Source organism: Diplotaxodon limnothrissa, linkage group LG12 (assembly GCF_057381915.1).
Source record: "Diplotaxodon limnothrissa isolate DT_005_m linkage group LG12, D_limnothrissa_male_GT1.1, whole genome shotgun sequence".
NCBI lineage: Eukaryota > Metazoa > Chordata > Actinopteri > Cichliformes > Cichlidae > Diplotaxodon > Diplotaxodon limnothrissa.
In genome coordinates, this window is record NC_140607.1 from 28,546,805 (window position 1) to 28,563,670 (window position 16,866).

The 16,866-nt window shown below is 43.7% G+C and overlaps 1 protein-coding gene across 1 annotated transcript; it reads right to left on the reverse strand.

Annotated features, from left to right (window-relative positions):
- Nucleotides 1–698: 698 nt before the first annotated feature.
- On the reverse strand, nt 699–16,487 carry letm2 (leucine zipper-EF-hand containing transmembrane protein 2). Its single transcript, XM_085367432.1, has 11 exons — nt 16,259–16,487; nt 15,743–15,811; nt 12,638–13,184; nt 6,001–6,144; nt 4,924–5,061; nt 4,607–4,810; nt 4,062–4,181; nt 3,394–3,513; nt 2,967–3,065; nt 2,556–2,624; nt 699–1,276 (listed from the first exon to the last, which is right to left on the reverse strand). Exons 2-11 carry the CDS (start codon nt 15,787–15,789, stop codon nt 1,220–1,222), a joined length of 1,545 nt encoding a protein of 514 aa, XP_085223558.1. The 5' UTR covers nt 15,790–15,811; nt 16,259–16,487; the 3' UTR covers nt 699–1,219.
- Nucleotides 16,488–16,866: the final 379 nt, after the last annotated feature.

Sequence of the window (16,866 nt, forward strand, 5' to 3'; positions counted from 1 at the left end):
CCATCAGTAACAACACTGGTGATTATAATTCGAGGAATCATTTGGATCAAACTGGAAAGGGGCCAAACAGGAGACATTCGTCTATAAAGAAAAAGGTGCAACTGGGCGCTTCAAACACAGAGGTGACTGAAAAACCAAAGTAATATATTCTGATGACAAACAATCACCCTCTAACCATAGGCACATGTGTAAAACCAGTGAAACAAGTCTTAACCAGCAATGATTGGAGTTAAAATGTCCTTTCAGTTATGTCATCCACTTCCAGGAGGTGCCTACGGATAAACAGCAACGAGTGGGGTAAAAAGAAAAAAGAAATAAAACACCACACAAGTTGCTTCTCCATTAAATGTTTACAGGGAGTTTGAAGCATCACACACACAAAGCTGGAGAAACCTTCCAACTTTGATGACAGTAAATATGGGGGCATAACGATGTTAGACATTTGGGCAAATCAGCCACGATACCAAAAAATAATCATCTCATGTGTGGCTTCAGGCTTACAGCTTCTCCACGCGAGCGGACATCAAGCATTTTCCGTTTAAAGACTCTTTAGCATCATAGTGTTAAAACATAATACACTTGAAATAGCTTGTCCTTTCAGTGGCTGTACCAGTGAGCTCGCACTTAATGACGAACCCCTCTTCACTTAACAGCAGCACGTCATCATCACCCCCCCACCCACCCCAATCTAAACCTGCTGTTTCACCATAAGATCAACTCAATCTCTGACATTTTAATACCTTTTATATTTTATGTAGGCAGCATCTTTCTGGTGCCTACAGCTGACTTTAACAAAGGTGGGGCAGCTACTGTGGGGAAAAAAAGAAAAGAAAAAAGAAAAGGGTTGACTTCTCTCTCAGCTGGCACAGGAGTTAAAAACACCTGCAAATAAAACCTGGTATGCGCATAACAAACTGTACAAAGCTGTTGCTGCTTCAGTTACAGAACACAAAAACAAAAATGAGCATATTTACAAATGTACAAAGGGAGAAACCATCGTGGTCACAGAATCAGCAGCCATCAGCTGACTGCCAGGGCGGTAGCACGTTGGGAGAGTGTCAGAGATCGGGGTGCGCAAAGCTGAGGTGAAGCCGCCGAACCTGCAGTGAGGAAGATGAGGAGCGGGCAGGACTCCTGGGTGAGATGCTGGTTCAAAAACAGAATAAGGGGTTTTAGCCCCGTCCATTCCTCCCCTCGCTCCAGGCTCTCCTGCTCATCTTCACACGCCGTTCGCACTGATCTTGCTCTTCTGGGTTCCTTCTATTGCCGCTTTGGCCTGTGGAAAAGATTGGAAGAGTGTTTAAACATTATCATCTCCTACTGAACATGTATCAAGACAAAACAAATTTCTTCTTAACGCTGTTAATAAGTCTGCAGTGACCCAAGAAATACAATGGACACAGTGACGTTGTTGCCTGGGTCAAACGAGTTGCAGCATGGTGCCTAGACACTGAGAAAACACGGCAAACACATTGAAGAATATGCAATTCTGAAGAATTTACGGCCATGAGCTGTCGGTAGATAAAGAAGCCCATACACCTAGACCTGTGGCTTGACTTGGCCTTTTACACACTAGCCGTGAATGTATTAACAATCCATAAAGAGCGGAAGATGTTTGCAGGAAAGAGGTAAAAAGATGTCTGCTTCTTTGTGTATTTGGAGCCCATGATTTGTGTGATCTTCCAAATGTAGAAAAAAATATTTTTAAAACATCTGCACAAAAAAAAATCCCAATAATACACCCAAATAACAGTGCATTTCTTTAACTTCAGTGTCTAAAATGTCAAAACTTAAGGCACAAATCCAATCTCCCCTTAGGTATGTTCTTATGGTTTCCCACACTAATGCTATTTTTAGACTGCCTCAGGATGTTACAGTAAACCTTCCTGTTGGCCGTCTCACTCTGGGGGGCAGGGTGAGCAAACGGTGCTCTGCACAACTGAAAGTTGAGAGAAAAAGCTCATCACCTGACATCACTCACACCTTGCACAAACTGCAGCACAGTACAATCTCTCTGGAGCTTAAAGAACACCTCGAATCAGCAGCCAGGAGTGAATAGTTCACCACTAATCAGCTCTGAAAGCGCTCAGTTAGGCCCAGACTTTGCAAAGGCATCATTAACATGTTTCACTGATTTATCATGACGGATAAAAATGATTTCATGTCTTTAAAACATAAATAAACAAAGGAGAAATCAAACGACCAGGACTCATGGCAGTCATTAACATTTGAAATTAGACTCGTTTGAAAGATGCTAAAAATAAGATGAAAAAAAATCCGTACAAGGAATCTTAAAATGTCTTTACACATCTTGGGAGGACTGACTTTAAAAGATAAATGTGACTGTGTGACAGTCACAGGTCGTTTTCAGATATTTTTAACCCTCACGGATTAATTTATTATTCTGTGTCTATGTTTTATTCTGCTTTCAGTGATTACCTAAAAGATTTATCATAAGAGCACGTCAATCGCATGTTCAGGTCAGTGTGACAGACGAATGAGACCAAAGTGGGAAGAAATTACTGGAAACCATTCAGGTTTCTGTGGACACTCACCTGAAGGACTTCAGCAGGAGTCAGAGGTTTGTCTGACACGGCTGGAGCTTTGTCTCTCACTTCCTCTGCCTAAAAGTCGATAGAGGAGAAGAAAAATATGATAAATATATCATTAGAGAATAATAATGGATACAACTGACTGGCTTTATGTCCTGTGTTGGGAGGTATAAATGACGATTAGTAATTTATTTTGTCCCTTATATCTCAGAAAATATCCATGCACTCAAGTATGCCTAAAAATGGGCAGCAGAGCTCCTCCAGCATGAAAATAAAGTTTTGGTCTTGAGGAGGAAATCTCTGCAGACCTGCAGCTTTGGCCCAATTTCCTGTGTCATAAATACAGTTCATCTGATCTCGTGCTCATGTGTGTTGTTGGGGTTCAGTGTTTGGTTTTGTTAGGCGTGCACTGACCGGTCTGTCTTTGATGATGAGTGCAGGGTCTGCCAACCTGTCGCTGCTGACTGGGACTGTATTTGCTACTGGGTTTTCCTCTGGAGTAACACCAACCTTCTGCAGACCAACCAACAAATATGAGGTGAGAAGAACACATCTAAAATCATAAACTGCTCTGGTTTAATTTGATTATCATTCTCTTTCTCAGATGTGCTCTATTTCACATTCAAAACCTGTTTTTATATTTCCAGCTTTTTACTTTCTACTCTGTTCTTTTGGTTGTATTTAAAACAGTTTTTATTTCCATCATGATTAGCAAAGACGATCCTGTTTTTTTTTTTTTTTTTAAACAGCTGGAGTGTTAAGCGTTGTGCAGCTTTCTCTGGCCGACTGATAGGTCAGTGAATTAAGTTGTAGGATTTTAAATTGTCTGCAAAGGACGAACCTCGATCTTAGGAACAGGCGGGATGACGTGGGGTTTGGGTTTGAGGTCTGTCAGGTACATGGCTCTGGAGAGCAGCAGCAGCGATGGAGGAACGTTCTCATTCAGGTGCAGGTCCAGCCACTAGATGAGAGAAAAACATTTATGAAACGAGATTACTGGAAAGGTATAAAAGGTTTGCTTTTGATTAAAAGGTTTTTTCTAATTAGCTCTGATATTTGGATCAGACGTCGACCTGATCCTGACTTTAAGAACTGGATGGAAAAATCGGTGGTGGTGAGATTGTCTCATTAATTTAGATCTGTGTTGTTGTAAACACCAATAACTTTTTTATTTATTTTATTCTGTTATTTCCTCATTTTCCTTTATTATTTTTCCAATTAAAACCCATTCAGTGCATTTATATTCTTGGATGCCTGTATTTGTAAGGATTTATTTTGCAAAGTTGGCAAACCTGCTAATATTAGTCTCAACAGGCTGAAAAGCAGATCCAATAACTGGACCAATAGCTTGCCATCATGTCCTACAGTACTCCTCATTTTTCTCCAAGATGAACTTGTCTTCAAGAGCAAATCTGAACCATTTTGCTCCAGCTGACCTCAAACAGCGGTGTCTGTGGGCGACTCCCAACTGAACGCTTAAAGAAAACACGTTAAAAACCGGCTGCTCACCTGCTGCATCTGCTCATGAAGCTGATCTGTAGTAAGACCGAGAGACCTCATCCCACGAATGCGGCACGCTGCCTGCAACTCTGACACACTCATGGCCGCCACACCCTCGGCTGCAATCATCTGTGAAGGGATGAAAGAGGAAGTGAAAAACTGAAGCATGAGAAAAGTTACTCTTTAGCTTGATCAACGTATGTCTAGCAGCTGTGTACATATGCAGCACAGTAAAAAGAGGATATATTTGGTGTTTCAGAACTTTCTACCTTAAAAGGAAACATTGTAGTAAAACTGATCTGAAACAAGTCAAGTCAGAGACATTTATTACAGATTTACTTCTTGTTAAAGATGTACTATTTTTATGTGCAGTAACATCAGACACTAAGTAAAGCAGGAAAGAAGAGAAAGGGATAATCTGATCATAACTGGCAGATGATTAAACCCAGCCTGTGATGTCACCTGAGATGATTAATGGTTGTTTAGTTTTACAGCCTTTGTGTATCTCTCCTAGTCACAGCTGTAAACTTGTGGTAACGAGCTTTCAGTCTCACCTCATCGTCCGACTTGATGGCTCTGAGTTTCATCATCAGCTGAAAGCGCAGCAAGTTGTTGGTGCCAATAGGCTGCAGCTCCAACAGTTTGCACAGAGCCACCAGCTGGGGGCGCTCCAGGTGCTCCAGCGTCAGCTCGTCCTCAAACAGCTTGGAGAAGCGGACAATGTCCTTCGTTTGGGGTTGCTCTCCTGTGCCCCGAACCTGAAATGGAAAGTTACGGACGCATTACTATAGTAAAGCTTCTTCAGTCATCCCTCAAACACGTGACAGCGGATCAGTAACAACGTTAGAGCAACGAGTTTGCTGTCATTCACCTCCTGAACGTATTTGGAGAAGCGCTGCGCCTCATCGTCCGACTTTGCTTTATTCCTTCGAGCCATCTCAGCGATCGTCTCCTGCAGAAACTTAGCCAGCTCCAGCTTCGCAGCCAGACCTTTCTTCTGCTTCTCCTCCTGCAGGATGACAACAATTGTTTAAAAATGCAAGGCAACAAGCAAAGAGAGGCTAAAGAAACTATGTCCTTAAAGTTTAGAGAGGAAAACATTTTGGGGAAGAGATCAGAGTGATGCGACAAGATCATCTGAGAAGGGGGGGAAAACAAAACAAAACACAGTCTCTGATTGATTATGTTTAGCTGCATTTAACACCCATTATATATATTATACGGAAACCATAGAGCTTTTTATGGGAAACTAATTTATGCTTCAGTATAGGTATCAGGAAGAATGTTTAGGATAAGAAGCTTTTACAGCTCAATAAAAAGGAAGCCCACATTTTCCCTTTGACAGCATTTTGCTTACTGCAAATAATAAAATGTATATCACAGTAAGATGAGTTTACATTTGGCTTGGACTTTCCCTGACATTGCTTTTAACGCTGTTTTACTCTTTTCTTTAATTGTTATTATTGTTAACTAAGTTTCAGAGAGCAGACACCTCCAAGCTGCCTAGCAGCATGACAACATATCTCTGAATCATTCAGCTGTGCTCCAGAACAACCACGCAGGATCAGAGATAACAGGGCGCACACAACAGAAACTTTCAGTGCGTGAGGGAAGACGGCGTTTAACACATCAGAAATGATGATGCAGTTTAAGAAAGACCGATATCAGAACAGGTCATAGGAATAGTTACAGTTGTTGACAGATGCACCTACTTAACACATAAAAAGTTCGAAGGTTGTCTGCTGACAACATGTTAAAAAACAAAACATTTAGAGTTTACATTGTGCTTATAAATGCCAGACACGTGTCTCAGAGTAAACTATCAAGATTAGATCAAGTAAGCAGCCTGCTGGAGTCACGTCTGAAAGGTTATATAATCCCAATGAACCCTATTATAAGTTCACTCAGGCAGCAGAGTGTGTGTATGGGTATGTGTGTGTGTGCATGCCTTTTTGGTCTCCGTCTCAAAGGTGGAGGGCAACATCTCTGGGAACAGTTTGAGGAAGACGGGAAGAAGGAACTCCATGAAGGGGACGATGATAAACACCATGAAGGGCACCAGACGGAAGAGGTCAGCACAGGTCCTCATCAGCTGCAACAAACAGAAACAGTGCAAGACAACAGTATTTATGCTGTGGTGCTGCTGACTGTGGGTCCTTCCACAGCAGAGGTAGAAGAGGGACAGCCATGGACGAGGGGTCCTATAAAAGCACAGATCAAAGTTTACAGTTTAACTGTCAGGGATGCACCAATATGATATTTGTCTGACAGCGACCGAGGGTACGTCCAGAGGTACACTTTAACCATAACAGTGAAGAAATGCTGGCCAATCAAAAGCCCACAAATGATAATACAGCACACAGTCTGAAATCAAAAGTAAAAGGAGATAAAGGTACACACCTTTGACATCGTTTCTGTGTAAACACAGAAAATGAATATTAAAATGCATTTCAAGATGCACAGAGGTTTAACAAAATACCTGCATACGTGTGGACGTAGCCCATGCATCTGTGATAAGGTGCAAATTTATGGGTGCTATCTACTTTCTCTTCCATGCTCAACTGTGGCTGGTGATGCAGCAGAACTAGTTCACGAGTTGCTATGCCAGGAAGAATAAGGACCGCCAGCTGCAGTTCAAGATGGAGGACATGTGTGACCATGGCTGTTTCCCAGCTTCACCAACAATAACTGTACCTGAAGCGCTACACATGTCATCAGGAAAAGTAAACCAACTGACAGTTTCTGTCAAATATTGATGTAGACTTGCTGGCACTGTGAGGACATAAACGGCCCTCAGCTTGTCAGTCAAACTGGCTATTTCCATTATCATACATACATATATACACACACACACACACACACACACCGGTCAGCGATTCTCTGCGCGATCAACCTCTCATATGTTTAAGCTTGCTGCGGGAGATTTCACTTGTCATGTTTGCATAGTAAGCTAACGATTGATAAGACGATGTCAGAGGAATTGGTGCGCAAATTATCATCACTCACCAATCAGTGCTGTCGCTCTCTATACACAGTTCGCGCGATTGCAAAGTGAAAGCAAAAAACAAGCGCAAATTAAAACGTGATTTCAATATGTCACATATTGACAGTGGCTCATCGACGCCAATGACATAATTACCCAGCTACATTTCCGAAAGAATGCAAAAGCATTGACATATTGTAGCGGGTCAGGGCTGTTCGGGGTTCTGTTTGTAGTTATGTTTTGTGTACGTTGCCATGGTGACGGGTGACGCCCTCTCGCTGCGACAGTGTGTCCTTCCGGGGTCAGAGGGCGCCCTGTGTGTTGTTGTTGCTGTGCTGTTGCCGCGCTGAGCAGTTAGCTAGCGGCAGTGTTCTTCTGCAGATGTCAATAAACGGCTGTGCTCCCTGGCTAGCTCACGGGAAGCAAGACCAAACGATACCTCCGTCTCTTCCTTGTCTGAGCTCGCCATATTGGTGTCAGAAGTGGGATAGCTCACCCTCGTTGTAATGGAGAGAGACATTCAGAGGCTGGAGCAAGCTGTCGAGGAGAACATTCCCCGCTTGGGAAACTGGCGATTGAAGAGAGAGGGTGTGAGTGGCCATGCAAGTCCCCCGACGGGTCCCGATAGCGCGAGCGCACCGCGGCGGCGGCCCGTCGCGACACATGCTAGGGCAATGCTTCATGGGTTACCTCTGTCGACCCACACGCCGAGCCCCCAACCGTAGCAGTCATGCCTACCACGCCAGTTAAGGCACCTGGATATTTGCAGGACTTTGTGTGGGGTAATGGGGTCGTCGGGGACGACTGAGCCCTTAGGTGGGGGCTATGTATCGGGTCAGGGCTGTTCGGGGTTCTGTTTGTACAGTTATGTTTTGTTTATGTTGCCATAGTGACGGGTGACGCCCTCTCGCTGCTGCGGTGTGTCCTTCCGGGGTCAGAGGGCGCCCTATGTGTTGTTGTTGTTGCTGTGCGGTTGCCGCGCTGAGCAGTTAGCTAGCAGCAGTGTTCTTCTGCAGATGTCAATAAACGGCTGTGCTCCCTGGCTAGCTCACGGGAAGCAAGACCAAACGATACCTCCGTCTCCTCCTTGTCTGAGCTCGCGACAATATATTTTTCCTTCCTACAAAGCCCGACTGGAAAAATCGCTAGCCCCGGGACGTCGGGCTAGCGATTTTGCAAGCCCTGTATCTGATTGAGGAATCACTCATCTGTGGGAAAGAGTTTATTACAGAGAAATGTCTCTTTCCAAAATAAAAGCTATACTATACGCTTCTTCTGGGCTATATTCTCAGCAGCATATTGTAGCGGGTCAGGGCTGTGTTTGTACAGTTATGGTTTTTTTTTATGTTGCCATAGTGACGGGTGACGCCCTCTCGCTGCGACGGTGTGTCCTTCCGGGGTCAGAGGGCGCACTGTGTGTTGTTGTGCAGTTGCCGCGCTGAGCAGTTAGCTAGCGGCAGTGTTAATAAACGGCTGTGCTCCCTGGCTAGCTCACGGGAAGCAATACCAAACGACACCTCCGTCTCCTCCTTGTCTGAGCTCGCCACATTGGTGTCAGAAGTGTGATGATGGTGGCACCCCATGTTCTGACCCGAGTGACTTTTCCCCCGCCGGTCGTGACCGGCCAGTGCGCCAAAAGAAGGCACCTGGACATTTGCAGGACTTTGTGTGGGGTAATGGGGTCGTCGGGGACGACTGACCCCTTAGGTGGGGGCTATGTAGCGGGTCAGGGCTGTTCGGGGTTCTGTTTGTACAGTTATGTTTTGTTTATGTTGCCATAGTGACGGGTGACGCCCTCTCGCTGCGGCGGTGTGTCCTTCCGGGGTCAGAGGGCGCCCTGTGTGTTGTTGTTGCTGTGCGGTTGCCGCGCTGAAACGGCTGTGCTCCCTGGCTAGCTCACGGGAAGCAAGACCAAACGACACCTCCGTCTAGGGTTGCCAACCGTCCCTTAAAATACGGAATCGTCCCGTATTTCGAAACAAAAGTACACGTCCCGTATTGAGCTAATAAGGGACGCACTTTGTCCCGTAATACAGTGAGAATCAAAAGTAGTCTATAACTTTTAATGGAATTAACGCTTTGTTTGAAAACATAATTCCCAGCCCCTCTCCTGCTTTGTGACCAATGAGCTGACAGCACACTTACGAGTATGACAATTCAGATTACCGCTCATCTCATTGGTCAAGGAAAGGTCGCTTACGGAGAAAATACCGGAAGACAACAGATGACCACAACAAGAAGCATGGCCAACAGGGAAACAAACGCCGACACTGCGGTGCAAGTCTCGGACGACAGTACACCTAAAGCTGGGCAAACACTGTGCGATTTTTTCAGTCACGTTATTCAGCTCCTGCTCAAACTGCACGATTGACTCGCAGGGGTTAGAAGTTGGTAGGTCACGATGCAGGTCTCACACTATACCGCCCGATGCTCTGATGCGACCTGAGTGCTCACACTGTGCCTCCATAAAATGAAGGTTATAACAGAAAATCTGTCGCGCTCTCTCTCTCCGTCTTTCACTCACACAGACACGCACACCACCACCATCAACTTTGCTAAATTGCTAATGAAAAACATTGATCGGGCAGCTGTGATTGAGCAGCAGTGTAGATCCAACTATTTTCACGGTTGTTGTGTCGTGATAATTTCTGAGGCCACATCGAAAAGGCTCGGATGAGCTTTCCAAAGTTCTACAAGTTGTACCTCCATCGCTTGTGTCCAGATCACGCTGCACAGCCGTGTTGCGGCGTCTTTTTCGCCGACATTTGTGTTTGCGCGTGAGCAGTGTGACAAACTGCGGTGACACCCTCCCGACCAAGCGATTGATGATCGGGAGCTGGTCGTGAGGTGTTAATCGCGTCTCGTTACCCCACGTATACTACACGATACACGACGCACGATGAAGGCCAAAATCGGGCCGATCGCCAAAACGGTCGCACGACTCAAAAATCGGCTCAAAATGGGCCAAAAATCGCACAGTGTAAGCCCAGCATTACACTCACACAGACACACACACCACCACCATCAACTTTGCTAAATTGCTAATGAAAAACATTGATCGGGCAGCTGTGACTGAGCAGCAATGTAAATCCAACTATTTTCACGGTTGTGTGCCTCCATCGCTTGTGTCCAGATCACACGCTGCACAGCCGTGCTGCTCCATCTTTTACACCAACGTTTACGTGTTTGCGCGCGAGCAGTGTGAGCGGCTGTGGTGAGACCCTCACGAGCGATTGATGATCGGGAGTTGGTCGTGAGGTGTTAATCACTTCTCGTTACCCCACGTATACTACACGAGGCACGATGAAGGCCAAAATCGGTCCGATCACTCAAAAATCGGCTCAAAATGGGCCTAAAACCGCACAGTGTAAGCCCAGCATTAGAGCAGCAATGTTTGTTCAGAGAAAGGGAAAAATGGGAAAAGGAAAACACCTGGCTGGAAAAAGTTAACATGGGCATGTGCAGTGAATATCAGTGCTATGTGGCCAGAAGTGTGATAATATAATTTATTTTGTGTAATAAACAACTGTAAGGATAGATGATTACAACAAATAGATGACTAATACATAAAAGTAATACATAGATGAATAATGATGATGAGTTAAGATGCGTAATCATGGGAACAAGCGGGTTTACAAACAGGAGCAGCTGATTAGCATTAAGCCAATTGTACTAAATGCACTAAATGTGCACTGTTACAAGAATGTTTTTCTTTCTATTGTTTTCTATTATTTTAAGTTAAGCAGGACAGAGTGCTTTTAAAGAAAGATTTACTTATATTCTCAAAAGTTAAGCATGACAGGCTTCTGTTTAAGAAGGAGACCTGTTTTATTGTGTTAATGTTGTCATTTTGAGCTAAAAATAAATGGCTAAATGATCATTTGTTTCACATGTGTTCATATCACAAAGAATACACATCTACTTAAATCAAATTCAAGTCAAATGGTTAAAAAAATAATTTCACACACAAAAAAAGAGCTAGAAAATTCACCACACTGGGAAGGGTGAAGACAACTGGGTCGCCCGGCCCTGGCCACGAGGTGTCCCTTATTTATTTTTCAGGGAGTTGGCAACCCTACCTCCGTCTCCACCTTGTCTGAGCTCGCCACAATATTAAATATATCAGGTCCCCATAAGGAGAATCATGTGCTAACGGCTGTCTAAATGAGTCGGGTAAAGTTTGTAGCATGCATGCTTGTTGTTTTTGTCTGCTTCCACTTGTCTTTGCACTAGGATGACGTCGGTGTAAATGTGCAGTCATATTCGTTGTGTTCCCACTAGTGCTGTCAGCGTTAATCTCGTTGAAATGACGTTAACGCCACAACACGGCAAATCTCCGTTAACGAGCTACCCCTGATCGCCCCTTGCGTGGGGCGTTAACGAGCTAACTGCGCTAACACACTAGTTCCCACCCATGTGATTGAGCATTGCGTGGCACATCCAACATACTGTTTTACTTTAGTCCATGATGCGCTTACCTTCAGGGTCATACGTCACATGAAAACCAAAATAATTCCAAACGCCAGATCTGAATGAGGGTGGGGGAGGTTCAATTTGCCATGTTGCAAGGAGAGCTTAACTTCTGTCTCGCTAGCTTGCCCTGCACTCTTCCTTCTGACGATGCTGTCTGTGTTGAGCGGTCTGTGTTGAGCGCTCTGTGTGTATGTATGTATATATATATATATATATATATATATATATATATATATATATATATATATAGAGAGAGAGAGAGAGAGAGAGAGAGACATAGATTGATAGATTCCTGTATAATATATGTGATCACAACTGTACCTTCTTGGTTGCTAAAATAGTTTGGTCATTAGAGATATAATAACATGACAAGCTGTGAAATCACACGAGTTGTGTATATATTTAGACATTCGGCAGGCGTATAAAACCTCTGTAGTGCTGCTGTTAGGTGAAAACAACCATTAAAAGAAAAAAAAAATACACTTATTCAGCCTCATAGCTGTAGCACACTAAATGGCTTCAGCTTTAGGAGTAAATAGGCGTGTACAGGTTCTTGATAAAATACAGACCGTGATATTTCTCTGAATCCCAAAACACCAACTACACTGGGGATTAGTGTTTAAACAGTCAATCCTTAACGCACAGCAGGTCAGGCAGTCAGAGACAGGACATATTTAATGGCAGGATTTCATGCCACAGATTATATTTAACGTCATTCAGGATTTTCAGAGTCACTGAACAAAGACTGTAAAACCTCACATCCATCGTCCTCAGCTCCTTCTGACACAAAGCCAGTGAGCTGGGTGTGAAATGAATCTCAGTAACAGGACAGAAAGGGTGGTGGTGGAAGGGGATTGGATGACTCTCAAGCTGAGTGTTTGAAAATGAGTAGAAACCAGACAAACTACTGCTGCACCCAGACTGCAGCCTATTACAGCACATCACAGCAGGATAAACACAACAGCCTGCAAATTATGCAGGACAGAGCTGTGGAAAGATGGCTTCAAAGCTGTGAGATGGAAACTAAACGTAAGCATTTTCAAAAAACAAAAACTAAACTCACGCTACAATCCTGAAAACCCTAAAGACTAAAATTAGTCAGACTAATCCAACATTTAAGCTCCCTTACCCTTCTCCTCTCCCTGCGTGTGAGCACTTGTCCATGCAGCAGCCTCCACACCATCCTGCCAGCAATCTTGGTGTCGATACCGAGTAACCGGAAGCCGTTGTAGTAATGCTTCAACTCATCCACGAACCTCTGATACAGAGACTTCTTCACGAGTGCCTTGTCCTTAACCGGAGCAACGGTGGCTGCGGCGGCTGTTGGTGCTGGAGGGGCAGCAGATGGAGGTTGGGACTGAGGCGCAGCAGCTGGAGAGTCCTTTTTATCTCCTGAAGAAGCATCGTGAGCAGCAGCAGGTGGTGGTAGTGGTGAAGTCTTAGTGTCCTCCTGCTTTATGTCCTGGAGCCAAACACCTGAGCTGTGTAGGGAGCGAGTGAGGAGGACAGAGCTGTGGCTACGACCAAGGGGGTGGCCACGGAAACAGTGATGGTGACCATAGCGGGAGGACCTGAGTGGGAACGAAGGCGAGACGTGGCAAGGAGGGACTACGTGGAGATAGGCTTTGGAAGACAAGGAGGAGCAGCTGTGCCTCTTGGATAACAAATATGATCCCCTGTTGACAGAGAAAAAACAAAAACTGCTTAGACAATACTTTCCTTAAATGTATGTTTTAGTGACGGATGAGACCATCAATAACACAACGTTATGTTACTGAATACAAACACAGAATAGCTTCTGGTTCAGATTGCTGTAAATGAACTCCTCTGGATTTAAATCAGAGGGGGGGAGTCAAATATACAGCTAGCAATCCAGAAGTGGACTCAAATTGTCCAACCGGGCCGACCGGATAGCTTTACAATATGTGAATGTTTCAAATTTCAATAAGAGGCTCATTTTATTTGAACTGTGGTGTGGGCACTGACTGCACTACCACACAGGAGATAAAGTTTAGGTCTAAAATCATCTGTCTGTGAAGCTTTAAAACCTCAAAAAGCTCCACTGTGACATTTAAACGATGTTTGTTAAGTTAGTGGGTGATGAATTAAACGTAGATGTTTTCTGAGTGGAACTTTTACTCATAAAAACCAGAAAAAAAATATTTCTGAAAAATAAGGAATTTGTGCAAACATCCCCCACAAAATGACCCATTTTTACTGCTCTTAGACTGGACTCTTATTTTGAAAGTGGGACTGTCGTTAACCAGTAAGGTCAAGCTAATTTTGTGGAAACCTCTGACGTCATTCAGCCATGTCAGACAGACTCTCTATTATTAATTATCCTAAATCTAGTATGTCTGGTTTGAACTAGCAGGATAGTGAAGTCACAACATACAACAAGGTACCCTGGTGAAAACTTGGAAAAAGCTAATGTTTAGAAGAAAAAAAAAGTCTATTAACCAATTCTATATACTAAGGGGGACGAGGGGAAGTGATCTCAAACTTTACCTTTTATACGACATATCGTTTATCAGCTATAAAGCTGTCATTAAACAGCAATTACACCCATAATAATAACAGCCGAACAGAAACTACTTCCAGCTCGCAGAATTGTACACATATCTGCGTTCACATTCACTCTAAAAATATTTGGATGAATCACCACATCACTCGTTCAGCTCCTTCTAGGAAACCTTCATCTGTTTCTGAAAATTTCTTATTGTTTTAGCAACGCTTTCAGAGGGATACTGAATCTTCCGGCAGTCCCTGGAATCCAATGAACCCCCGCAATGAAACACCACTTCCTCCTCCAAACACCATCATTGCTACTATACACACATGAATGCAGAGGCCTTTTCTCACTTCTGTAGGCTTTTGTGTAAGTGTCAAGCACTGTTTGAGGTCACAGTTTACCTCCATATACCTCCAGAAAGAGCTTCTGCTAGCAAATACATATTAATGCAGTTTAAGAATGGACTCTTCACAGTTTGGGGAGCAAACATAAGGTCACAGTTTGCCCCCAGGACACTCCCCCGACCTCAAACAGTGCCTGCTACTAAATGTACATTAGGCACTGCCTGAGGGTAACCACCCTCTGAGAAGCTGTCCTGATGACTACACACCTTCAAGTGCTTTTCAGTTAACAATGGGAACTGTAACCAACTGCATACTTATCTAAGGACCCTTAAAACTCTTGTCTAAGACCTAAACTTATTCAGAGTTCTTGCAGTCCAGACACGAAATCAGTTTATTCTTCCAACAGTTCTCAGAATTATGGAAAAAGTTCATCTGACGCTAATATTAGATGAGGATGTTATCCCCCCCTCTGGTATGTACGCACATGAAACAGTGGCAACCCATCTTCTTATATTTATTTATTTATTTATTTTTTAAATGCACACTGTTTACCTGCAGGATGCACAAAAAGTTTACAAACAAACTGACCTGCCCTTTCTGTTCTTGGATCAAGAATGGGTTATATAGTTAACTATATAACTGTATGACTACACTCTCCTGCAACACAGCAGAATGCAACAGAGAGCTGATACTGACTATCAGTGACACGTGAAGTTATTTTGGTGACACTGACGTTTACACTGAAACAGCACATATGCATTTTTGTTGTTTTTCACAGTAGCTACACATTCAGACCAGAGGACAACTACTTTAGATTAGCCTGAGTTTAGAGTTTTCTGTCTACTTTAATGATGGTCCTGTTGGTGTCTCAACAATGTGTGTGTTCTTTACTTTTCCACTAAACCTTAAAAAGTGAAGCATATATTTCCTTCACTATATAAAAAAAATGTGTTTCCTTATAAACATGTGTGTCCTTGTGTATTTTTGGCCCTTAAGTAATTTTTTCTGTTGTGGGGTTTCTTTCCCTTACTTTTCGCTTTTGTTTTCCTCATACTTCTTTTTCCTCCTGTAGTTTTTAAAGATTGTCCTCAGGTTTCTGAGTTTGCTCCCTTGTAAGTTAATTTGATTAATTTGAGCGTTTTCTCAAGCAAGTGTAAATATTATCCAGGCTTAAATGTGTTGTTTTAACTCGGTATCAGCATCGATCCTTGTCCAGCACTGGCTCGTGCTCTTTTGTTTACCTGTAGCAGAGCCCAACAACACGCCCCGACTCACAGTTTGCTCCAGCTTACACACAATAAGCGAAAGTATTCGAGCAAAAGTAAAAATAAAACTGTTAGGTACTAAAAGTAAAAGAAACCGTGTCCAACTGACTTACCTTGATCTTGTAACTGCGAGGAGCACCTGGTGACTAAAGACTGCCATTGTAGGGGCAGATTACAGTACTCTGTTAAACGGAGAAACAGCGAGGTTAGAGTTCACTCTTATGGGAACAGAAGTGAGACAGAAAACTACTGTAGTGCTAAAACTAACATTAAGACGACGAGACAGCAAATGAGCCCGATATTATGTAACAACAGTTTTAACGTGACTACTCATCTGAGAGGTACCACAGACTTAACTCTACCAGTTTCCCTAAAAAAATAATCTAACCTAACAGAAGACCTTAAGAACTGAACCCAAACCTTACTCCGCCTCTTTTTAAAGGCAGTAATAAAAGGACGTAACTTGATACCAAAACCAGGAGGGGTAAATTCCCAGGGTAAATTTCCGCCAGAGAAACACAGCCCTACGCTAGGCTAGCCGCTTAGCTAAAGTGAGCTAACCGGCTAACATAGTCGGTTAGCTGCGTTAGCTTAGCCGGCCGGTGCTAACTAAATGGCAGCCCACCAACCTCCAGCGTCGATGACCGAGCTATGGCTGCCGTAGCGGACAGGGCGATGTAAGGTTTCTCGGTAGGACGACAATAATATCCATCCACGGCACTCAATCCATGTAGAAGGGAACGATGAAAGTAACGGCCGGTGTAATGATAAACCCATTTACGGTGGGTTTCTCCGTCGAAAGTGCCCTCAGACGCGACAGGCTTGAGCTTCTTTACTGACTGTGTTTGTGCAGCCGTCACAGGCAGCTGCACTGAAATGTCACACCGGACATGCGTAAAGGCTGTGTGAGAAGTGTCAAAGATCGTCTATGCTAGCAAAGATGGCTCACTGTGTGGGCGAAAAAAAAGGCTTCTGCTCAGTGAAAGAGGGTGTTACCCTTCTTGTATTTATTCATTTTCAGTTTTATGATTTATGGATGCTAGATGACATCTAAAAAAGCACATATAAATCAATGAAATGAAACAATCTTTACTTTCATATTGATGCTGTCAAACGATTTCATATTGAATGTGTTGTAATCAGTGTAACTAATCTGCAAGACAGTGGTGAGGTGCGCAGTAAGAGTAGCAGATGAATTCAAGGTGGGGCTGGGATTATATCAGGGATCTGCCCTGGG